General features: G+C 37.5%; 2 protein-coding genes across 37 annotated transcripts; both read left to right on the top strand.

Annotated features, from left to right (window-relative positions):
- The first annotated feature begins 3,909 nt into the window (after window positions 1–3,909).
- LOC147557636 (Ubiquitin carboxyl-terminal hydrolase family protein) lies at window positions 3,910–25,078 on the top strand. Of its 36 annotated transcripts, none has more exons than XM_086658459.1 (11): window positions 3,917–5,360; window positions 6,697–6,759; window positions 7,069–7,132; window positions 7,222–7,345; window positions 7,810–7,842; window positions 10,244–10,338; window positions 23,922–24,015; window positions 24,322–24,428; window positions 24,525–24,602; window positions 24,686–24,791; window positions 24,886–25,078. In XM_086658459.1, the coding sequence occupies exon 1, from the start codon at window positions 4,117–4,119 to the stop codon at window positions 5,347–5,349; it is 1,233 nt and encodes a 410-aa protein (XP_086514585.1). In that variant the 5' UTR covers window positions 3,917–4,116; the 3' UTR covers window positions 5,350–5,360; window positions 6,697–6,759; window positions 7,069–7,132; window positions 7,222–7,345; window positions 7,810–7,842; window positions 10,244–10,338; window positions 23,922–24,015; window positions 24,322–24,428; window positions 24,525–24,602; window positions 24,686–24,791; window positions 24,886–25,078. The 36 variants fall into 36 exon arrangements, with proteins under 36 accessions (XP_086514602.1, XP_086514603.1, XP_086514604.1 ...); XM_086658486.1 differs by lacking the exon at window positions 10,244–10,338 and having other exon boundaries at window positions 4,037–4,333; window positions 4,410–5,360; window positions 7,222–7,335; XM_086658453.1 differs by lacking the exon at window positions 10,244–10,338 and having other exon boundaries at window positions 7,222–7,389.
- Window positions 11,786–14,148, top strand: LOC147557637 (uncharacterized). The gene is made up of 2 exons (XM_086658489.1): window positions 11,786–11,805; window positions 13,290–14,148. Exon 2 carries the CDS (start codon window positions 13,294–13,296, stop codon window positions 14,038–14,040), a length of 747 nt encoding a protein of 248 aa, XP_086514615.1. The 5' UTR covers window positions 11,786–11,805; window positions 13,290–13,293; the 3' UTR covers window positions 14,041–14,148.
- Window positions 25,079–25,658: the final 580 nt, after the last annotated feature.

Genomic DNA, 25,658 nt, shown 5'->3' on the forward strand with positions numbered 1-25,658 from the left:
CTTTTGGGGCTTAAAATAAGTCGCGACTTATTTTATCCAAACGCAATCAATTTTCTAAAAGCACTTCAAATAAGCTAAAGCTAGCTTTTAGCTTATTTTAAGTGTAACCAAACAAGGCCTTAGTGATTGTTTATTAATTATGTAGTATTTGCAGTGAGCTTTATAGATGTGAAGCATGTAAGAGGTCCTACCGAGGTAGTGTTCATACAATTGGTGATTCCACTGATTGGGTAAAGGTATTATTTTTCAAATGTTACAGTTAGTTTATTTTGTTATCTAGCTATTATTTAATGTGTTGTTTTCTATGTCCTTTGGAGGTGTTGTCTAGCTATTATTTAATTTGTTGTTTTCTATGTCCTTTGGAGGTGGGAATGAATGCCTTATACTTTAATGTTTATTACATTACTCCATTAGGATTTCTTATATAACAGGTGTTAGACTACCTACTTATAATCTCTTCTACTTTTACAAATACAGCTTACAATTGACATTGTCAACACACATCCATTGAGGATAAGACCTGGTAAACCAAAGGTGAACAGATATAGGTCTGCCGACGAACCCCGACAACAGTCCACCACCAAGGTTAAAGGGTGTTCAAGATGCAAGCAAACTAGTCATAATATCAGGAAATGTGCGGGGGGTGAGGTCGGAAGTAACCCAAGGAAGAATAAAAGTGCAGTTGTAGGTAATGTTTCACAGGTTTGAGAGTTTGCTACTCCTCCTCTATTTGTACCTCCAAGAGCAGCAACACCTGCAACACGATCACTAAATGAGTTGGCAGCATCATGAGCAACATCAACATCACGAGAAGCATCAAAATCATGTCCAAATGTATCCTCCACATCTAAGTATAGCATGCAGGTGTCTGTAAATCAGACCATACCAAGACGAGATGTGAGGCAGAACAACATTCTTATATGTTCGACCTCAAATTGTTAAGTACTTGATTTTGCACATGTCTTTCGAAAAGAACATGTTTTTGGGTGTAACCTCAAATTGTAAGGATGTCTTCGGAAAAAAAAATGTTTGACTAAAGTTTAAATGGATGTTTTTTTTATGAATATATGTTTATGTAGCATTGGTCGTCTAAGGTAGATTTGAGAAAAAGAAACAAGAAACATAGTTAGATGTCTGAACCTGATGCAAAACGTAGTTTCAAAAAAACTAGTGTAATCGGTAACTTAATTGACGATACCTTAGGGTTTGTTTGCTACGTGTGAAATGTGGGTAAGAAAGTCCACTTTCTTAAGAAAATCAACTTTTAGTTGTTTGATTGGACTAAAAGGTGGGAAAGTTGATTTCTCGTGAGAAAAAAAAGATGGTAAAAAGGACTGCTAAATTTTCCCATCCTTCAGATAGGAAAGTCAATTTCTTATCCACTCTCTAAAAACTTGCGCTCTCTCCTCAACAAAACGGATATTTTCGTAATTTACCCACTCATTCTTCATTTCATCTTCCAACTGAAGTTACTGAACTCTCGGTTACTTCCTCCAACCCTCTGTCTCTCACTATATATCAATTTGTCAAACCTTCAATTGAAGATCTTTTCAATTGTTTCACCACAATGAAGTGAAATTTCTGATTCAATATCCAATCTTGAGTTGAAGGTTACCCAATTTCTCCCAAATTTATATAGAAAACTCTAAAAAGATAGAAGGTTGCCCATTTTTCTCTCAGATTTGTAATAGGTCAAGTCGGTAGCCTGGATTTGGTAGAAAAAGCCTTAATTTTGATTCAAACTGATTTATTGATTGGAAGGGTGGTTCGGTTGGGATCGTGAATTGCAAATTTGTTGAGTTATGAGTTCGTTTATTCTTAGAGAAATTAGGTATGAGTTCAGGTATTGTTGATTTTATAGGATAGTTAATGAAACTCTTTGTTTTGAATGATTGAAGAGCCACTGAAACTCTTTCTGGAAGAGCTACTTTAATTGTTTCTGTTATTGATATGAGCATAATGGTGCTTCAAGAAATGTAAAACCAGCCACTGAAATTGATACTTGATGGCATTCTTTGATGATGAAAATTTGGCCAATTGGTTTCATATTTGGTACTTTTAGTGGTAACTGTGCTAGGAGAATTTCTATTGTCCATCTACAACCAATTTATATGCATATAGAAATAGATAGAAATGGAGAAAGGAGTTAGAAATGGAGATTAGAAAGAATTGAGGATTTTTAGTCTTGAGGAAACCCAAATTGGCTGAATTGATTTGAGATTTTAAAGGCGCCTCAATTAATAAATAAAGCCTAATAAATATTTGTCTAAAGGCAATCTTTTTTCTTACTTTCTTATTAAACACGTAAAATTTGATTTTGAAGTAAGAAATCCCTATTCTTTCTAATTGGAAACAAAGCCATTTTCTTACTCATACATTTTCACGCGTATCAAACGAACGCTTAAGTATTTTGTAAAATTTTAAAAGTCTAACGAAAAGTGGTTTTAAATCTTACTGAACCTGTGTGAGAATGTAATGTCACTGTAAAGTGGCCGCAACCCCCCCCCCCCCCCCCCCCCCCCCCCCCACCCCCAAAAAAAAATTAGGCCACCGTTTTGAGGAAAGTAGAAAAGTTTCAGAGGAAGACGGTGGAAAAAAAAAAACTCAAACCCAACGCACCTTATCTCTCTCTCTCTCTTCTTCGGGCGACCCTCTATCTCCACTTTTTCTCTCTCTAAGTTATGGCGAAGGGAATGGTCCCTTCACCGAAACCCTTCATCTAGTTTTCCAGACGAAGGTTGTGTGGAGCTGGACTTCAGATCCAGACGAGGGTTCCGGCAAAGGGAACTCCCCTTCGCCCGAACTATGAACAAAAAAGAGGGGAAAGAGAGAGGAAAGAGAGAAAAGAGAGGGGAAAGAGAGAGGAAAGAGAGAGAAGATAAAATAGAGGGATGAAAAGAGAGGGAGAGATGATCAGAGTTGTTGTCGCCGGAGATGATGGCCGCCGGATTTGATGTTGGTGAGAAGGAAGATGGCGGAAGAAGAAAATCAGAACATAAGAAGTGGGTAGTGTTTGGATTTGTTTTCACTCGAAATGTCCTCCCCGGAAAATATCCTTGTTTCCCCCAAAGATCGACCAAAAAATACTACCTACATCTTCACAAAACGGAAGTAGCAATAGGATCCACTCTCATCTAAGGTTATCTCTCTCTCTTTCACACCAAACCGTCTCTCTCTCTAAATTTTTCTCTGATCTGCGTTTTGTGGATCCGGCGAAGGGTCCTCCCTTCGCCGGATCGACCTTTTTCTTTCGTATGTAGTCAGTCTTCCTTCCTTAAATTGTTTCTAGGGTATTATTGCATCATTGGAGGATGTGAAACAATGGTTTCTTGCTACAGGAAAGAGATGAGAGATAGAGATTTTCTAGCCCTTTCCTTTGATTCATGGAGGATCTGATTTATTTCATTACAACCCGACTTTCTACCCACAAATCAGAACAATTATTCCTAGATACTCTTGTCATCTTCGTCTTTAAGCCAACATTTTCAAGTTGCATTGACGACGGTTCTCCTGTGGTGGTGGTTCTCCGGCGATGGGGGCGGTTCTCCGACGATGAAGACGGTTTTCCGGTGATGAAAACGGTTTTTCCGGTGACGACGACGACTTTCCGGTGTAGCCTACGGTGGTGATTTTAGTATTAGTATTTATATTATTATTTCTTTTTGTCGACCTTTAGGGTCTTTTTATTCGCGACCTTCAGGGTCTTCTCATTCTCGACCTTTAGGGTCTTTTGTTTGAGTCAGTGTCTAGTCCAATTTCTTTCTCTTCATGAGGCACTTTGCATTTAAAGGTATGTAACTCTCATGAAGTTTTCAGAGGAGAGAAATAAGAATGATGTATCATCGATGTAAACAGTGTGATTTTATCACTTATTAATGGAAATGGTTCCCTTGGTTTAAAAAAAAAAAAAAAAAACGGAAGTAGCAGTAAAACCCTCTCTAGCCAAAGTAGCAGTAAAACCCACTCTTTCTCTCTCAGAGGTTTCTAATTTGATCCATAAACCCTAACCCAAGAAAAGAAGTTAAAATTGGTTGTAAGTGTAGTTTGAATTTCAGGTTCCTCTCTCTCCTGTGTTATAGAATCGCAGCAATAAGGAGAATTTCTCCAACTCCAAATATGGGTAAACTTATAACATCTTCTGTGCAAACTCTCATTCTCCGAAGAAACTTCTCTCTGTGGTCCATGAAGAAGGATCCAGCTCTCGAATCATCTTTAACTCGAAACCGAAGATGGATTATCAATAACCAAATAAAAAATATCATACTTAGATACCCTAATCAAGTTGTACCTATCCCTTTCCTCCAGAAGAAGTTGAAGACTCTTGATCTTCAAGGTAAGGCTCTCAACTGGCTCAAAAAATACCCTTGTTGTTTTGAAGTCTATCTTGAAAATGATAATTATTATTGTAGATTAACTAAACGGATGATGTCACTGGTAGAAGAAGAGGAATCTGTTAAGGGTTTGCAAGAACCAGTTTTTGTGGAGAGACTAGCAAAATTATTGATGATGAGTTCTAATAGGAAAATAAATGTTCTTAAACTAAATGAAATTAAGAGGAATTTTGGTTTCCCTGATGATTATTTGATTAGGATTCTACCCAAGTATCCAGAAATGTTCCGAATTACTAATTATGGTGGGAAAAGAAGTTCTATGGAGATTGAGCTTGTTTCATGGGATCCTAATTTAGCGATTTCTGTAATCGAAAATTTAGCCAAGCAAAAACAGATTACAGAGCCGCGTTTTATGTGTTCGTTGCCGTCGAGTTGGGTAAAATCTTGGGAGAGATTTAATGAATTCAATGGAACTCCATATATCTCGCCTTATGTTGCATATGGTAACAAGTTCGAGGAGGGATCAAAAGAGATGGAGAAAAGGGCGGTAGGTTTAGTTCATGAGTTTCTTTCATTGACGCTTTGGAAGAAAGCATCCATTATGAAGTTGGGTCATTTTAAGCGAGAGTTTAATTTGCCAGAGAGGTTGAATGTATTACTTCTCAAGCATCCTGGAATTTTCTATGTCTCGAATAAGTATCAGATATACACTGTTATTCTTCGAGAAGGATATAATGGCACAGAGCTGATTGATAAGGATCCACTTGTAGTTGTTAAAGAGAAATATGGGGAACTGATGCAGGAAGGTCTTCACGAATATAATAGGAGGCGGCACACTCAGAATTTGGAAAAGAAGAAGAAAGATATGATTTTGACTAAATCAAGCAAAAGAGTAGGAAAAGAAAGAGCTGCAGTGACTGAAAAACACGATCAAGGAAGGAAGCAAGGTCAATTATATGATCCAGAAGAAAGAAAGAGGTTTTATAAAGTTCTCTTTGATGACGATGCCCCATCATGAAACTAAATGAGGTACAGATAACATTCTTATATTTGTTCTTGTTTTAATCTGTAGTCTTCCTCTTTTGATGAACTATTGGTTACCTGCCTTTTGTTTGTGACCTATGACTAGTTTGTAGACTCTATTATCAATTCTGCTATTTCTTTGTTGAATCTCCTGGCAATCACCAAATGAAGTGTCAGGCCTGTTGAAGTGGTGGCTTTTAACAAGTCAATGAAGTTATGATACAGTAAATACAAATTCTACATTGGTGACAAGGTTTAGAAAACTCAAATTCTTGTCGTTACATCTCACATGGTCGACCCTATCCTTAGGTCGGGCCTTATGCCCAGCCATCTTTTAGTAATTAGTGGGCTCCTCTGTTCGTCCAGGAAGGACAGCACAGTATTTTCAGAGGAGGGATACGCAACATGCTTGGTATCTTAACTTTAGAAGAAATTTGAATGATTGTGAGAGTAAAGACCTGCAGCTTATCTTGGAGGTCATCTCCCCTCTTCTGAAGTAGAAGGACAAAAGAATTTGAAGAATTATGGTGAAGATGTTCCCAATGTAAGAAATTGCTATTCGCGGCTCAGGAGAAATGAGACCCAGAGGGGAGAAAACATTGCAATGATCTAGTTTGAAGTAAATCTAGCCCAACAAGAGCTAGTTTCCTGCTATGGGCAGCGACTTTGTTGAAGGTCCCGTGGTGGATATGCTGAAAAAAAGAGGACTTATCCTTCCCACTTTTGTTGTCTGTGTAAAATCAAAGAATCAGCCTCCACTGTGACGTTGCTACCAAATGCTGGGAGAATTCATTAATTCTTTCGATTTAAGCTGGGTAATGCCTAGTAACACCATGGATCTCTTCAGTATTTGGAATGGTTATAGATGGAAAAAGGAATGGAGAAAATAGCTTTGATGGTCCCTAAAGCCATAAATTGGGATATATGGAAGGTTAAGAATAACCATATTTTCAAAGAAAAAGCCTTCGACTACCAGACCATCATGACAAATATTAAGGCTACTTTATGCCACTGGAGTAGGAACGAGGGTCAGACTAAATCTGTGCTTCAGCGATTTAATGTGTAACTGAGAAACTATTATAGAGCAACGTGGTAACTTTTTGTTTTAAGATCCTAGGTTGATCTATAAAACCTAGGTAACCTTGTAAATTTTTTTCCCTAATACAATTCATTCAAATTTTCAAAAAAAAAAAAAAAAAATTGTCCTGAGCTGGTCCACAGATTATAAATTTGTGGTTTACTTGTTTTTGCCACTCTATCTTTATTTCTTCTCATTCTGCAAGGAAGTTCTTTCCTACTATTTTTATACATTTCATTGTCCACTATCTTTTACTTTGTGTAGCCTATATGTGCTGTTGGAGCGATCACGCCTTGGAACTTTCCTTTGGCCATGATTACTAGGAAGGTATTACACTGAAGCACTAGGAAGTTTAGTATGGCAATGAACAACTTATGAAACTAGCTTCAATTATGAAACTAGACCATAGCTTCCTGACTAGTTATGTTATCTAGATGCATGTTTAATTTACAACTGGAGGATGTGAGCCACTATGATGTTACTATGTTAGGTGTGGCACTTTAGTTCAATGTCGACGGAATCAATGTCGCGTTTCTAGTATTGGAAATTGACATCCTGAAGTATCGTTTTTCTAGCTTCCAGATAGATTTTATTCTCGGACCATGCTTAGCTGACAGATGCCTTTGTATTTTACAGCTCGCAGCTAAGTTCCAATAGTGGGCAAACTTGTGTTTGTGCAAATAGAATAATAGTCAAGAAGGTAAATATGAAGGGGTTAATTTTAAGTTGTTGTACTTCTTTATGCATTTACTGTGATATCTCTTGTTTATTGCTTCTTTGCTGTATCAGTAATACATTCCGTTTCGTGATATTGCAGGTATATATGAAAAATTTGCTAATGCTTTTGCTGCTGCTGTGTAAAAACTGGAAGTCGGAAATGGCTTCACGGAAAGTGTAGCCTCGGTATTTATTGGTGACTAGACAGCATTCTTGCCAAATTTCACTTTTTTTTTGTTGGTATTTCAACTCTTGCTTCACACAAATCATTCCGTTCAAGATCACTTAAGATTGCATGTTATACGAGGCACTGGGTGGTGCAACAATCTCAACAGAACTTTGTTTTATCTTTTTAGAATGTCCAGATACATGAACCACTATGTATTGCATCTTGGCTCTAAATTAATACCGTTGTTTCTAGTTTTCAATTATTAACTAGATATTGATGATAAATCATTTTCAAAAAGCATTGAGATTATCAGTTCATATTCTTGATGTAAGGCGATTATCTGCTTTGTCATGTTTCCTTTCATACCACAATGCCATCCAAGCTTCCTTCCATATCACTTATAGCTACCCTGGTGTTGTACTTCGATTATTTGTTTACAGAACTTCTGCCTTACATGATTTCCTTATTTTGTTGCTCTTCATAATCCACAGGTGGAATCGCTTGTTGAAGATGCTACCAACAAGGTACATTTATTTATATTTATTATCAGTAATTCGGTATTAGCAACTGCATTTTTGTTTCTAAAATTACTTAAAAGAGAGGGTTTTTGTTGTCGAAGGGTTATGCCTAAGCCTTCAACATCTCTATTAGTTGAACTCGCCTCTAACCTTGGCGACGTAATTATGTAACCAATGTGATGGCAGTCATTATAGTAGATCTTTCCGCAATCCAGAAGCACCATGCTGTCTAAGCTGTATCCTTAAAAAGATAATCTTCAAGAAACTTGAGATCATGCTAGTTTCCCGCTTCTATATGGTACGCCGTAAAATATTGCAAAAGTCGCATAAACTGTGCTTTCGTACCATGGGAATTGATTTGTTTTGTAGTTAACTCATTGAATTTTGGCAAAGTTGGCTCACTGTCCCTAGCCATTTTAAACCAACAAAGGTTGATATTTTTTTTTGCAAAATTTACTAGGTCTCAGTTCAAATATGGTTGGTTATATATAGTAGCACTGAAATAATAATGCCTAGCCAGAACTTGGGCTACGTATATTTGCAAACATTAATGCGGCCAAATAGGAATCAAGAAATAATGAATTTGTTTGCATTATTTTGTAAAAGACAACTATTTCTTTTACCTTACAAGTATGCGTTTTTTATGATGTTAGTTATTAACTAAAATATTTATTGTCTTCTTTGCATCGTACTAAAAGTATATCACAACTGTACAACATATTCTTGTTCGCGGACTCAGCGCCACAGAAAATTTAGCTTATAGTTCCCCTATGCATATATTTCTACTGATATAACGGGTACCAAAAATATTTCGATGAGCATATCTTTCGACCAAAACTGAGTAAGAGAGCAAGTATTAGGTTTGTGGACATCCAACCTAAAACCAACCGACAATTAATGGAGAGGGAGGTGCTAGACATTATTTACTTGGTCACGAGACTTCCCTTTGGCCATGTCGGACAACTCTCATGTTTCCCCACACAATATTCTTTTAACGTAGTCTTGGGTTATGTGGCTGTGAAGCACACGTGGCTATGGCCTATTAAGTGTAGGCTTAGCTCTAATACCATTCGTGAGGATCAGAACGAAAACTGATAGGCTATCAAGTGTAGCCTAATTTTGACTTGTTACTTTATAAAGGGTGCGGAAATTCTTCTTGGAGGTGAAATACATAGTCTTGGAAGGACATTTTATGAGCCTACAATACTCGGCAATTTCCACAACGAGATGCTTATATCAAAGTAAATAACTCCTAATAAACTCCCTTGGTTGGGTGGACGCTTTGCACTACACTGCTACCATAATAACCAAGATAACTACTTTTGAAGTCGAAAAGCTTTTATCAGACCCTCTAGAATCATGCTATAGGAAAAAAGAATAATTACCATCACTTCTTCCACCTACAACCTCTCCTATCACCATAGATTGCTGTTGTCATTACTCTTTACCACCATTATCATGCTGTACTGCACAACTGCCAATAGTGTGAGGCACGAACCACCATCATCATCATCATCACCATTTCCTCTCCTAATTTTAATTTTCAGTATCACCGGCACTTCATTTGCACCACCAGACACTGAGTCACTGCTAACATGGACATGGTTTCTGTTACTACTATGAATTTTGATGTCTTACAATTGTTGCCAGAGGCCACTCCATCATCACCATATAATTATCCGATGATGAGCAGAAATTGCTGTACCATAACAATATTTGTAGTGGTATACTGGTATGGCAGTAAGGCTGCCTGATCTGCACGCCTGCAATAGAACTACAATAGTTAGGCTTTGGATAGAAAATTCCAGTTTAAGGCTGCCTGTACCATCATCATGAGATGTAATGTATCAGGTTTTCATTTCATTTAGTATGCGTTGTCTGATGAGCTATGTTGTTTTGGGCGTGAGGCGAGGCGGCCGCCTCAGACAAATAGTATATATTTAAGTAACACATACATACCTAAGTACCTAACATAAAAATAACTAAATAAACACTCAAATGCCAAAATTAAAGGTACAAAACTTAACATCAAAGCATTCAAAAACATTGAAAAGTATTGAAAAGCATTCAAACAAGCAATTAACCAACAAAAACATAAGTTAAGAGTAAGAGGGTGTTTGATTTTGTAGCACTCATAAGTGCAATGTCGTTTGTTTTTTATCACTTATAAGTGTAATGTCGTTTATTTTTCATCACTTGTAAGCGATATAAAAAATGGGAATTGTCTAGATTATGCTTGCATAAAGTCTCTTAATGTTGTATCTTTTATTAATGCCCATTTACTCAAAAAAACGATCATATTTAATCATACTTCACATCATAGATTCATAAGGTAAATAAATTTTATGTCAGATAGAGTAATGTAAGAAAATGCGCATTAAGCAATAACATTTTCACTATTAGCTAGTTCATCTGCAATTTCGTTTCGGAGTTGGATCATTGCAGCTTGATCTTGAGGTCGAAATGTCTAAGAATGTGGCATTGGATCATCTAAGTCTATAGGTACGTTGTTGTTTATCTCCGCGTCAACATGTTCATATTGTTGGAATAATGAATAGTCAAGTGAATGTCGACGAAGATGATTGTGTAACGCTATGCATGCAACCACAATATGTATTTGAGTTTGAAAGCTATAAGATGACATTTTTCCTAATATAGGAAATCTACACTTCAACACACCAAAGGCTCGTTCAATCACATTTCTCAATCGGGCGTGCGCGCGGTTGAATATGTTACTTGCCTCAATTAAAGTTTTCCATATCTCATCAGGCCAGTCGAATGTTCATGATCAGCGTTGTAACCATGACCAGTCTTATGTGTGAGTTGTCTCCAGACCATATACCCGTTCTGTAGAGAATTCCACTTATTTTTAAGGGTCTTCTGGTCAAAATTTTGACCGTATTTGGTATTCAACTCCTTAATAATGTTAGACCAATTCCTTAGAGAACTTCCAGCGTAACAAAAAATCGCAACTGAATCTAAACATAAATCGATGAAATCCTTCTCCATTGCCGGGTTCAATTTCCAGATTTGCATATTTTTTTTGTTTCTTTCTCGGCAGATTCCTTGCGATTGACATTCTTCTCAGGCAATAGAAGTAAACAGACAAATAGATTTAATAACTAATTCAAATTTCTCAAATATAATTTTAAAATTCCTTTTATAATCATAAGGTTTATAATTAAAGGTCGTTTATGAAGTGGGTATGTCTTTCTAAACAATGATATTTATTTTTAGAGTTATTTGTTGTGTTACAAAGCATATACAATAATATTTATTGAACAATTGATTTAAAGTGTGTGAAGAAAAAAAAATTGGGATAAATTTTATTAAGTATGAATACTGTAAACAAAACAATATCGTTTTTCTATGAACCGTATCACTGTATCAGTTTTGTATACCTTCTCATTCTTTCTCAAATAAATATATATGCAACTAAAATAAAAAGAAACAAACAAAACTTTGGGAGAACTAATGGTGTGTTTGGATGCAGGATTCCTAACTAGGATTCCTACCAAAAATGGGATTTGGTAGGATTCATGAATTCTTGGTCTGTTTGGCTACACAAAATCCTAGGACTCTTGAATCCCAAGGATTTCTAATTCCATAATTTGTATTAGCCCAGAATTCCACCCTACCCCCTAAGATTTGCTAGGATTTTAGATTTTTACGCCCCAAATCCAATTCTCAAATCAACCCAAATCCTCCCGAATTCCGGACAGATCTCAAACTCGCATTCCAGTCGTCTTCTTCTCCAACAATTCTGCGATTTTGAGAGAAAAACTTGAAGGCGAAGCTCGGGTGAGGTATTATCTCTTTCTCTCTCTCTCTCTAACTCGTATCACTCTCTCCTTCCCCACAAAGCTTGAAGTTCTAGATCTAGTAATTTCAGAACCCTAACTGTCTCACTCTAACCTTTTGCGATTTTCAGATTTCTTTGTGAAGCTTGAAGATCAAAGCTCGGGTGAGGTATTTTCATGAATTCTAACTCGTATCTCTCTCTCTCTAGGGTTTGATTATATCTTTGCAACAGTCAATGGTTGATATCTAGTTTTCAGTCGATTTGGCATTTTAAATTCTAGGGTTTTTCGATTATTGTTCTGATCAACTTGGGTATATATGATAATTGACCAATTTAGTATACCTAGTATTGATTTACTACCTAGGGTTTCAAAATCTCTATTGTTTACTCTATCACTTTGTGCCAATGAACAACTACCTAGGTATATAATAGTTGCCTAATGAACATTGTGCTCTATATTAGGATTGTTTGCATGGTTTTTTTTGTTTTTTTTTGAGTTATGTGTAATTGATAAGAGTTATGTGTAATTGAATTATCCTATTATTTCACCTGTTTCCATCTTCATACTTGAATAGATTCCTATGAAGATTTTGATTTTGACTTGGATTAATGGTCGGACTGAAATTGCATATCTTTGATGATTGGTTTTGGTATATTTGCTTTTATTGCTTCCATTCTCTGCTCTTCGGCTTTCTTCTACCATGCCAAGCAACTCTCTTGACATACATACATACATATTCCACCCAGCCAGGGAACAAGTAATGGACTGCTTCTTCTACTTAACCAGGGACACAAATCAAGCAGTTTGATGTGGTCTCTTTGTTTTTCTTACTTTTTGTGCTACTAGGTTTTATCTAGGTTAAAGTTCATGTTTATGGATATTATGTGTGTTTTGAGTAATGTGGTTTTATGTTGTGATATGATCAATAAATAGTTGAAATGAATCAGTTTGATGTGGTCTCTTTGTTTTTCTTACTTTTTGTGCTACTAGGTTTTATCTAGGTTAAAGTTCATGTTTATGGATATTATGTGTGTTTTAAGTAATGTGGTTTTATGTTGTGATATGATCAATAAATAGTTGAATCAAATTCTTGTTTTAGTTAAAGATTATAAACTTTACAGAGATATTTCATCTTTGTTGATTAGTTAAGAATGCATTACTATATTTGACAGACTTGATTTTTTTATTACGTTTTGTTGATTGAAAGAGTTAATTTGCGAACACATTGACTGCTATTAGTTTACTATCTAGCAATGCTGTAGGCCACAATGTGAGTCTAAATGAGTTACGTTAACAATTATTTTGATGTTAGATAATTTAAAGAACTAGATAACTTAATATTGACCGTCCTTTATGCTTTGTTTATCGAAAGACTATTAGGATTTCTCTAAAATGGTATTTCAGGATTCCCCTCTACCCAAAACTTTCTAGTTTTATCTTTTCACATCAATATAGGGAAAAAGATAATGATTTGACATGGTAATTCAGAATTTCTCTACAATCTTGGGGACGACTTATATGAAGATCGAATTCCTTGTTGATTATTCTTTCATGTGGTTGTTGTTAGTATCATGTTCTTGTAAATCCGTCTGTCTTATGCAGCCCATGAAACACTTTTTAAACCAATAATTTGTATGTTTTGAAATGTAGGAAGATGCCTTTCTCGCATGACTTTGAGATTGTTGCATGGTTATCTATTCTTGTTGCCTGGATTTCTTATCACAGATGTTTGGCGGAGTTGTATATAGATAGAGAGCCACCTAGGAGCCGTGAATTTGAGAGGCACCAGATTCTTGAGCGACTATACTCAGAAAGTGATATAACTTGTCACGCAATGCTTCGGATGAATATGAACACATTTAATAAGTTGTGTTGTATGTTAGTAGGCAAAGGGCTAAGACCTAGTAGGTGGGTTAGTGTGAAAGAACAAGTAGCTATATTCCTCCTCACTATTGGTCACGACTCGCGTGTGAGGCATAACAGGTTCGATTTGATTAGGTCATCTGAAACAGTTCATCGACATTTTCATAATGTGTTGCGATTTGTCTTAAGACTTGGTCCTGAGGTGGTGAAGCCGGCACGTGAAACTTTTTCCCCACAAATGGGTAATAGATGTGGTTGGCCATTAACATATTTTAAGGACTGTGTTGGTGCAATAGATGGTACATACATACCTGCAACTGTACCTATAGAAGACCAACCACGATATCGTAACCGCAAAGGAGATATTAGACATAATATTCTAGTAGCTTGCTCATTTGATATGAAGATAACATATGTTCTAGCTGGATGGGAAGGGTCTGTACATGATAGTAGGTTGCTGAGATCTGCTGTCACAACGTGTGAAGACAAGCTAATAGTTCCTTCTAGTATAGCTATGCCACCTCTTAAACTTTGTTGATGGTTGACATCATTGTACAATGTACTAATGCACAGTTTTTGTTTGATAGACAAGTACTACCTTGGTGATGCCGGTTTTCCACTTGCACCGGGCTTCCTGACGCCTTATCGTGGGACTAGATGTCATTTGTCTGATTATAGAGGACGAAAACCAGCGAACCCAAGGGAGCTTTTCAACTATCGACATTCATCTTTACGTAATGTGATAGAACGAGTGTTTGGAGTCTTGAAGAAAAGATTCGCCTATTTACGAGCATCTCCATTTTATTCAGTGGATTCACAAATAAAAATAATTTTATCTTGTTGTATTATGCACAATATAATAAGAGATATAGATCCAGATGATAATGGTGATGAATGGGAAGATGCCGTCGAGGAAGAACATGATGAAGTAACTAATCAAAGGGATGATGTAGTAGGACTCGAGTGAAATCCAAATTGGACAAGAGTTAGAGATGCTCTTGCGCTTAGGATGTGGAATGAGTGTCAGCGTTAACATGTTTTAGAATAATATGAACTTATATTTTAGAGCAATATGTATTTGATTTTTAGAATGATATGTCATTGATTTTTAGAACGATATGAATTTGATTTTTAGAATGATATGTCATTGATATTTCAGAATGATATGAATTATGAATTTGTGTACTTGTTTTATTTACATGCTTATTTTGTTGAACTATTAGAGATGAATGAAGTTGATTCGCAAAAAAAGGAGAATGTGACATGGACTGTTCCAATGGACAAAGCGATGCTTGACACTTTAAGAGAACAAACTCTTCTTGGCAACAAAGGTAAAGGTGGTAATGCCGGTTGGAAAGGACCTTCTTTTGTTGCTATTTCAAATGCTGTTCAACCCTTATGTCAACAAAAAATCAGCAAAGCTAACATTCAAAATCGAATAAAAACAATGAAGAAGTCAAAAAAAGGTGTGGAAGAACTTCTGAAACTTAGCGGCTTCGGTTGGAGCTCTAGTAGGAATATGGTTATTACTGAGGATCCAGAATGGGATGAACTTATACAAGTAAGTTAAATACCTTCAATGACTATCTTACATGAACTTATCACTAGAGTTATGAGAATGCTTTCAAGTTCTAATACTAGCTAATTTATCACTATCATGAATTTATCGAACATAGATATCATGAATTTGTCAAACATAGGATATCAAATTCGAAATCATTCTGTCTATGAGTTTTCATGAATTGGGTTAGTATAGGTGGTGGGGTTGTGGATGAAAGGTGATAGGCAACTAAGGTGACCTAATAAGACAGATTTAAGTATTTTTGTTATAGAGTTATGATTCCAACTTTTAGTCCTGCCCAAAACCCACTTTTTTGAGTAACAGTTACAATAACTACAACAACTAAAGTTTGTTTGTCTTGAATTTTAGCCGAAAATAGATACTATGTTTGAGTTGGTAATTTAACAATGAACAATATACCATGTTTTTATACTTTGATTCTGTCTATAACAATATTTGAATTTGCTCTGACCCACTTGTTGTGATTAATTGTTAATAGCTGCAACTATTCTTCTTCTTTGTCACAAATGATTATGACATTATCATCATTAACTTTGATGAAATCTCGGTCGATCTTATGTTTATCGTCATGATGGTGGTTGTGGTGATTTTATTAGATTTCCATATTAGCACTCTACAGTGGGCAACTTATGGGTCGTACAAGCAGAAGCAAGGGAGGTACGGGGGTAAAAAACTTAGAATATATGAATAAGGCCCTCCTTACTAAGTGGCTGTGGAGGATGGATCAGGAGAGAAATCAATTGTGGCAGAGGGTTATTTCTAGCAAGTATGGCAAGAGCAGTGACTTTTGGGTAAGGAAATGCAGGAATACAACTTATGGTTGTGGAGTTTGGAAAGGCATCATAGCTCATCTGAAAGATTATCACAATATTACTAAATGGGTCCTGGGGGATGGCATGAAAATTCAATTTTGGACAGACAATTGGATTGGCTCGAGCAGCTTAAGCATTAGCTTCCCTGATGTCTTCAGGCTAGCAGTTAGGCCAAGGGCTACAGTGGCAGAAATGTTTAATACTGCCAGTGACACTTGGGATATCGTTATTAGGAGAAACCTAAACGACTGGGAGATGCAACAATATGTTCACTTGTTGCAAATCCTTCAAGATGCAAAACTCTCGGTTGAGCCGGATACCCGAGTTTGGAGTAGCGCGGAGGATGAGCCCCTCTCAGTTGCCAACTGTTACAATAGGCTGGATATAGATGGCATCCTCCTGGAGCCTTGCATATCTAAATCAGCTTGGATCAAGGCCCTACCACCGAGGGTAGGATTCTTTGTGTGGGCTATCTTAGTTCGCAAACTCCCCACAGTGGATGCTTTGAAAAGAAGGGGATTTCAAATCCCAAATAGATGCATTTTATGCAAGGACGAGGAAGAATCGGCTGACCACTTATTCCTACATGTAGGGTGGCAGCCAGCATTTGGAATTACTTTGCTAAGTTGATGGCAACCCAGTGGTGCCATCCTGAGTCCATCAACAAGATGATAACTCAGTGGGACGGTCTGTCCAAGAGGAAGCATAGAAGGGAGGTCTGGCAATTAGTTCCAGCTGCGATTGTATGGAGTATCTGGTATGACAGAAATAACAAGATCTTCAAGGAAAAGAACCTAAACTCAGTCGTGGACATTGAGGATGTTAAGGGTGTCATTTATTCTTGGGTTAGGAGAATTGACAAATTTAAGAATGTTTCTTATATAGATGTAGTAGTGAATTGGGAGGCCTGGATGTCGTGAAACATCACGTATAAGCCTCCCCCCCTTGTACATACTTCTCTTTTTTCTATATATATTCATTCTAATTTTCAAAAAAAAAAAAAAAAAAAAGTGGGCAACTTATGGGGGTTTGTTAGTTTTCGTTTCTACAGTGTGATCGTAAAGATGACTCAGACATAGTTTAACAATGAAATAACTCAAATGTTTGTTTCATTTCTAGTGAGAAAAAGTTTTGATATTGATATGAATTCTATTGCTATTGTGATATATTTTGGAATGGAAGAATTGTAATTGCTAGGTATTGATAGGATTCGAGGGATATTTAACTTTTGTTTAGTAAATTCTAAAAACTCTCTATTTTGGAATGGAAGAATTGTAATTGCTATAGATCTTTTGATGGTTCGTACGAAACTTATTTTTCATCCTTATACTCGTATAACACCCATTAATCGCTATAGATTTTGGAATGGAAGAATTGTAATTGCTATAGGTGATAGGCAACTGTTAGTCCTGCCCAAAACCCACTTTCTCTACTAAACATATCTCTAATGAAATCATTTTTTCATGTTGGGTACTTGCATTCAATCTGTTTCCAAAAACATGCGCATTTTTGTTATGTACTAGAGTTATGTTATGGTTCAGGTTGTATATTATAGCAGTGAATTACTTTACTTCCATGCATTTTTGTTATAGAGTTATGATTCCAGCTTTTATTTGTGGTTTTCTTATGGTTTTCTCTCTATTATTTGTAGGCAAGACCAAAATTGAAATTTTTAAGAAACAAGTCTGTTGACTTGTACCTAGAGATGGTTGAAGTGTTCGGAGACGAACCGGCAGTTGGGGATAGAGAAACAACAACTAATCTTACAACCGATGATGAGTCTAACACAAATGAAGGAGCTCCTTCTACCGAAGTTGATGTTGACTGCGATTCTTTTGATGTTGGCGGTAATCAATGTCGCTCCTCTTCATCTAAACGTGGCGGCTCCGTTCTAGAGACACGCAATAAGCGTAATCGTTCTATTTCAGCAACTTTGAGCCAAGAGATGACTGGAGTACGTGTCGCGATTGAAAATGTTGCTAATGCAATGGCCCAAAGGAACAACATGGACGACAATTGCTGGAAAGACGTAAAGAAAGCACTTGGCACCCTCCAGTTAGATACAGAGACAAAGATCAATTGCTTGGAATGGTTCCATCATGATGTTGAAAGAAGGAGGTTTTTCTTAACAATGGAACCAGATGAACAACTTATGTGGATCGAGAGCAAATTATTTTAGCATGGACAAGAGATGACATTATTTTTTTACCAGTACTTACTTTTTATTTTTAAGACAATACTTGGATGAGTTCAACAAAAAAAAAAAAAGACAATACTTGGATGAGATTTTCTTTTTTGGATATTATTCATGAATATGAAGGTATTATTTTAATTAAAAACTTATTTTGTAAGAATTCAATTATGTTTGCCAAACAAGCCAAAGGATTTTAGATGAAGGAAACAAGAATTCTAGGATTTTTATAGGTTACCAAACACACCAAAAAAAATCATTTGGATTCATGAATCCATGGAATCATGAATAATTTGGATTCATGAATCTGTGGATTTATGATTCCTGCATCCAAACACATCATAAAAGTAAAGGTTGATAGATTATACTAATCAATGAATAGTGCAAAAAATAATGATGAATGAATAGCAGAAACTAAAAATAATAGTATTGTAGACAATAAAAAAAATCAATATTCAATGGAGTCAAAATCATGATGAAGACACCAAAATAACTATCAAATAATAAATCAATTAAACTATGGACAATAGAAAAAAATTAATGGGATTACCTCAAATTTGTTCTCTCTCTAGAAGTCTTCTCATCTCTAGATTCCCTCTTCAAATTTTCTCCACAATTTAATTGGGATGACTAGTACTAGGTAATTGTAATAGGTAGTGATTTTAGGTTTTAATATAGGTATTTATAGGTATAGGTATTTATAAGGGTTGGTAACATCTAAAGCAAGTTTCGGGTTTAGTTGGTTAGTTTTTTTTTTGTTGAAGGACCGAAAAAAACCAAACGTTACAGACTCAGATCCCACATCATATGTTCCTTCGACTTCCATTCCCGTCTGACCTTGTTTTTCCTACCCCACTTTGCCAGAGCGTCCGCCAGAGTATTTGTTTTCCTCGGGGTGTAGTTAAATAGTATTTGTTCGAATTTATTGCAACGAGCTTGTATCTGTTTCATGTGGGGAAGCGATTGCCAGTTGATGACCTTGGTTTCGTTGTGGATATGGTTAATCAAGCTGATATTGTCGCTTTCAATAATAATGTGGGTGAGATGAAGGTCTTCCGCCCATAAAGCTGCTTTCAGTATGGCTATGCATTCGCATTCCTCCGCTGTTTGACCCCTGACTGGTTCTGCCCGTGCTGTAATCATGTTTCCATCCGCATCACGAATGATGCACCCAATCCCTGCCACTTCGGTAAGTTTGCTGAAGGAAGCATCAACATTAATTTTGAGGAATGGTTGTGGGGGTGGACTCCAGATTGGCTGGATAACTTTGTTATTGGGTTGACTCTCCTCAGGTAATCTTGTGTTAAAACAATGCATTTTCTGAATAGCTTGCATTGGCGAGGTGTCCTTTTGGCCAAAATTCTTATCGCATCTTACTTTCCAGATATACCACATTATCTTTGCGAGGTTCGCCACTATTGGCTCATCTAGCGACTGCCATTGCATTATCCATTCTATCACCGAGACTATTCCATCAGTTTTGATGTTGTAATGAAACCAAACTGCCCTCGCAAAGTTGCAGTGTAGTAGTACATGTGTTAGTGATTCCCGTTGCTCACAGAACACACAGCTATAGTTGTTGCCTATATATTTACCTATTTTATCTTTGACAGGAAGGCTGTTAGTGCAGCATTTCCAAAGGAACAGTTTAATCCTCGGTATCGATTTGATATTCCAAATGAACGACCAATCAACTGTTACCGGATCCCGGGTACCCAAACTCAGATACTTGTACATCGATTTAACGGTGAATTTGCCTGAATTTGTCAGAGTCCACACCATTTCATCTTCTGCCGACGGATGGAGATTTATACTGAGGATTGCCCTGCAAATCTCTTCATTAAAGAATAAAGGTAACAGTTCCACCTTCCATGAATGGTTCGCGATCAGTTGATCGACCTTGTTGAATGGACAGTTGTTATGGTTGGGAATTGGCGGCTTATGATTTGGGATCCAGAAGTCCTCCCATATGTTTATATCTGTGCCTTTGTTGACATCCCAAAAAATAAGATGTGTCAGTTTTCCGATAGGTTCCGCCAACGATTTCCAGACCCAAGAATGGTGTTGTCGCGGGTGAGAGGGTCTGGCCGTTTTAGGGAAATATTTGGCTTTAAGCAGCTGAGCCCAGGGCGCAGAAGGGTATTTGAGGAGACGCCACCCCAGTTTGCAAAGAAAAGCTTCGTTGTCGATGCGAGGATTCCGCAGACCAAGACCTCCGGATTTCCGCGACTTGCAGATAGCCGCCCAGTTAATGGTATGAATGGATTTTGTTTTTCCCCACCAGAATGACCGTTGAATGGTCTCTATGCGATTGCTGATGCCTTTGGGTATGGCGAAGCATTGCATCTGATATCGGGGAACCGCCGCGGTAATAGTCGAGATGACTACAGTACGGCCTGCTTGGGAGAGGAGATTAGTCTGCCACTTCGAAAGTTTATTCTGGATTTGATTAATCAGTGGCTCGAAGGCTTGATTTTTCTTTGCCCCAATGAATAATTTTGTACCTAGATATTTGTCGAGGGATGAGGCTTGGTGCACTTTGAGAGATTTGGTTATCAGACGTTTGAATTTAGGGTGGGTATTTTTGGAAAAGAAGATAGTGGATTTGCTATAGTTGATTATTTGACCTGATTCTGAGCCGAATGTGGTGAGGATGTTGATGAGGTTAGAGATGTTATCCAAGGTGTTTCGCCCAAATATAATACAATCATCAGCAAACAGAAGGTGATTAATGGTGAATGAGGATCGGGGTAAAGAGAAACCAATGAATTTGTTAGGGCTGTCAGGGGAATCCAGTAATCGACTTAGGCCTTCCATGGCTAAAGCGAAAAGGAAGGGGGATAGCGGGTCTCCTTGTCTCAAGCCTCTAGTCACATTGAAAGATGGCCCAGGCCTGCCATTGAGTAAGACTGCCATCGAGGAAGTAGAAATACATGCATGAATCATTTTAATCCAATGATTTGAATATCCCAGAGTAGCCATGATGTCTTCCAAATAGTTCCATTCAACCCGGTCGAAGGCTTTAGACATCCAGTTTCAGGCCGAAGTAGCTTTTTGCACCACGTTTGTTCTTGAAGGAATGTGCTATTTCTTGACTCATGATGATATTGTCAGTTATCTGTCGCCCTAGAACATAAGCCGCTTGTAAAGGTGATATAATCTCAGGGAGAGTCAATTTCAAACGATTTGCCAGGATTTTGGTGATGATTTTGTACGTTGTGTTCAGAAGGCTGATAGGTCTGAAGTCGGCAGTTGATTGTGGGCCTTTGGTTTTGGGGATGAGACAGATATGGGTGTTATTTGCGGATGGCGGGAGACAGGCAGAGAGAAAGAAATACCTGACCATCTGGATCACATCAGTCTTGACTGTATCCCAGTTGGATTGGTAGAAAAACGGAGGATAGCCATCCGGTCCAGGGGCAGCTTCAGGTTTAAGAGAAAAGGTGGCTGCACGGATTTCCTCATCTAATGGAACTGCAGAGAGGGTAGTGTTTTGCACAGCTGAAATCTGGGTTGTGAACAGGCTTTTTATTATGCCTGGAGGGTTATCTGTAGTCGTGGTGGAGATCTTCTTGATATTGAAAGTGAAGAGATTAAAGATCTCGGGAATATCCGAGCACCATGAGTTGTCTTCTCTTTTAATAGACGAAATGTGGTTTTTCCGATTTCTGGTGATGGCCTTGGCATGGAAGAACTTAGTATTTCTATCACCCAGTTGAACATTTGCCACTCTAGATTTTTCCTTCCAGATGCTTTCCTGAAGATTATAAGCCTCTTCTAACTGGGAGGTGAGCTGAAGAAGGGATTCGGGGTTATGTGTGGACTGAATTAAATTAGTAAGGTGTTTGATATTTTGTTCTATATGACCAAAGACTGTCTTGTTCCATTTGGATAATTTACAAGCGAGCTGGTTAAGCTTCTGTTGGATGAGATAATGGTTTGGGTTCCAGTTCTCTAGAATGAAATTATGGCATTCAGGGTGGGACATCCAGGTTCTAATGAATTTGAACGGTTTGGAACTCTGGGGAAGGGGGGAATTGGTCGATAACAGGATAGGTAGATGGTCAGAGCCCACTCCCTGGAGGTGTCTTAAACGGGAATAAGGGAGGGATGAAAGCCAGGACATATTCGCTAGAGCTCTATCCAGACGCTCTTGAATCAGTGAACCCCGAAATTGGCGGTTTGACCAAGTGAAAGAGGAGCCACTAAAACCTAAATCGTGAAGTCCCAGATCCTGGATAATGGAGACAATCTTTCTGGCTTTAGAGGGTATGGGTTTGGGTGGTCCACTTTTTTCGGAGGGGTGCATGATGGTGTTAAGATCGCCTATGACTAACCACGGGGAATGTTGGTTGGGTACGGGGAATGTTAGTTGGTTAGTTAGTAATTATAGGCGTTGCACAAGTTGGTATAGGTAGGTATTTATAGGTGTGCCACAAGTTCCAATGCCTTCCCTAGTTTGATTTAGGGTGTAGGTGGTTAGTTAGTAATTTTTATATTTTATGGAGGGGTTTTATCTCTTTTTTACCACTTACAGAAGCAAAAAAATAAGCTTCGAGTTGGAGCTTACTTTTTTGCATTTACTTTGACACCACTTAGAAGTGATATTCACTTATTAAATCACTTATTAAGTGCGGGCCGACAATTTTAGGTCGTTTGTTTTTTCACTTAATAAGTGAAAATCACTTCCAAGTGGTGGCAAAGTAAGTGCAAAAAAGTAAGCTCCAAGTTGGAGCTTATTTTTATGCACTTACTTTCCAAGTGCTAAATAGGTCATTTTTATCCTTCTCATCATATTATAATTACCAATATAATAATAACTAAAAAAAAAATCTTAATCAATTGATAAACACAAAATCTTTTTACGACTTCAGCGATGACTTTTCTCCATCTTCACTCATCCTTCATCTAAGTTTTTATTCTAATTCTTTTTCACATCTCTTCTTTCACTAATCACCGAACACCCAAACTCTATAATACAACTAAGCTCTTTCTCCTTTATAATTCTTAATGATTGCGATTTTTGACATAGTATTCATAAACCGTAATTTTCTTGTACCTAAACTCGCGAATTAATGAATTAGTATGAAATGTCAATGTGTAAATGCATTGAGGTTAAGATGGACAATTTGTCATTTTTATAACATTTAAAATTAATATAAAAACAGAAATCAAGCACTTAGAAGCGACGAAAAACAAACGCCATAGCACTTACAATTGATATCACTTACTAAGTGATAATCACTTAGTAATTGGTAGCATCTAAGTGCTAAAAAATCAAACACCCTCTAAGTAAACAAGTTAAGAATAAGTAAACAAGTTAAGAACAAGTAAACAAGAAAAAATGAGTTGCTGAAAATCAGTAAAAACAGCAAAATAAGTGTGAGACCGAGTTTGGTAGAGGGAAGAAATAGAAACTAAAAGAAGGAGAAGATGAAGAGGGTAGAAACCGAGTTACCTAGTGATGAAATCAAGTTAGTTTGGAGGAGAAGAAGATGAAGTTTGGTGAAGAACTCTCGGTCATGGAGCTTTGATTCGTTTAGGACAAGTTAGAGAGAGAAACTGATTTGGAAATTCGATTTAGATGGCCTGTCGATTTGGACTAAAGCCTAAAACCAAAAATTCTGTGACCACCACCCTATCTCGACTTGGGCCACCTCTCGCTTCCCGCCTAAGCGTCTGAAGGCTTCACCAGGGGAAACCTGCTGTTCTCGCCTCTAAACGAGGTGACACCTTTGGCATCCTGGCGCTTAGGCTCGCCTTGGCATCGCCTTTTACAACATAGCCGATGAGCTTACATACAATTTACGTCTCCATGTTACTTATTTCTACAGGGCTGAAGTATTTGGAGTTTTGGACCAGTTGCACCATTGTTGCGATTTGAAACAGAGGAGGAAGCTATTAGTATTGCTAATGACACCAATGCAGGTGATTCTTTATGTAGTTACTGACTTACAGAAGCTGATATTTTCAAATTTTCTTCATTTGACATCTACATGCAATGATTTAGTCAACTTGGCAAACCATCTGAGTTGAGAAAAAAAAATTAATTTTGTGAATTACTTCAATGTCTACGAATGTAACTGATCCCTGGGGTAAAGGACTGCTCAAAAGATTTTAGATACAAAACAAAACTTTCTGCTTGGGCAGGAAGATTTTATAAATGAAGGACTAATGTTTTTCTGAAGATTGGATCGAAACTCATATCTTTGTCTTATGCACGTTTGTATGCAGGTCTGGCTGCTTACTTATTTACATCAAATTTTCAGCGTTCTTGGCGCGTGGCTGAAGCACTGGAAAATGGGTTGGTTGGTGTCAACGAAGAACTATTATCAACAGAGGTGAGTGCTCTCTAAATGTTTTAAGCTCAGTTCATTATACAAAACCAGAATCATGAGTTATGATCAGGGATTAATTATGATTTTCCATTTACATAGGTGGCTCCGTTTGGTGGAGTTAAACAATCTGGTCCCGACCGAGAGGGTTCCAAGTACGGGATCGATGACTCCCTGGAGGTAAGCGGTAGATCCATATAGAAGTTCGGACTATCAAGCCAAGGCAATTGATTTGTTCTTCTATTTTTCCCCCATTAATGCAGATGAAATATGTGTGCTTGGGGAAGGTGGTAGTGCATGGTATATGACAGTACCAAAGTTCTTTCTTTCTCTCTCCCTCTGGATCAAGATGTATAGTTTCAGCCAACGGTAGAGCTACCTATATTTCATTTGTCTAAGCGATATCTTTGTCATTGTTGTTATTTCTTTCCGGTTTCCTGACATTATTCACCCATTTTGTCAGGTTGTTTTCCTTTCCACTTTGCATATCCCTAAGGGAAAAGCGAAAATCGGACTGAGCGACGACGAGATGTAGGAGTCTTTCTTGTTTCATGCTTTGGATTGGCATCACCTTTCTATTTTCTTTTGTTCTTGTTAATGGTCTGATAAACTTTCAGGTCTTTCTCCTAGTTTGACGAGAAAATAAATTTACTTCACTGTCTTGTCTTCTCTGCTTTTTCTTAATCAGCCTGATATCCTGTCAGTGTTGGCCAAGAGGACATGACAAATCTGTTTAGGCTGGCTCCCAGTGCAGACCCTGTGCGCAAACTGTCTACGTAGCATGTGTTACTTTCTGCGAACTTTACTCCAAGCAAATCTTACATAGGGAGCTAAAGCTTAAGAAAAATTGATGGAATTTTGATCCATGATTGGAGTACTTTTAAGTGAAAGATAATGTGCTGGTAAAATTAATAACCATAAGAAATTGAATTATTTCCAACCATCAATCACATTGTTGTTGTAAATGTTTGATTTACGGTGGATGAGCACCACACTTTGTAACATCTTTGATCAAATCGACACTCTTTGGTGTGAACAGGGGTGGGATTTTGGCTCGGAAATCCGGAACTCGTCCATGACCATCCGAGTCCGAAGGGTTCGATGCCTGAATCGGTTCGTACCCGCCCGATCGAAAGAGCTTGAGCGGACGGACCAGGCATAGGTTTACCCGGTGATCCGACCGAGTCCGCCCGTTTATATTAGGGGCGGGAAAACAGTTCGGAAAACCGAAACCTG

This window comes from Eschscholzia californica, unplaced genomic scaffold (genome assembly GCF_041429995.1).
Source record: "Eschscholzia californica isolate CP2 unplaced genomic scaffold, dmEscCali1.0.p SCAF_2, whole genome shotgun sequence".
NCBI classification, from domain to species: Eukaryota; Viridiplantae; Streptophyta; class Magnoliopsida; order Ranunculales; family Papaveraceae; genus Eschscholzia; species Eschscholzia californica.

Bases quoted from the DNA above. Each gene is read 5' to 3' on its own strand.
- LOC147557637 (XM_086658489.1), top strand. From the start codon at position 13,294: ATGCCTTTCTCGCATGACTTTGAGATTGTTGCATGGTTATCTATTCTT.
- LOC147557636 (XM_086658452.1), top strand. From the start codon at position 4,117: ATGGGTAAACTTATAACATCTTCTGTGCAAACTCTCATTCTCCGAAGA.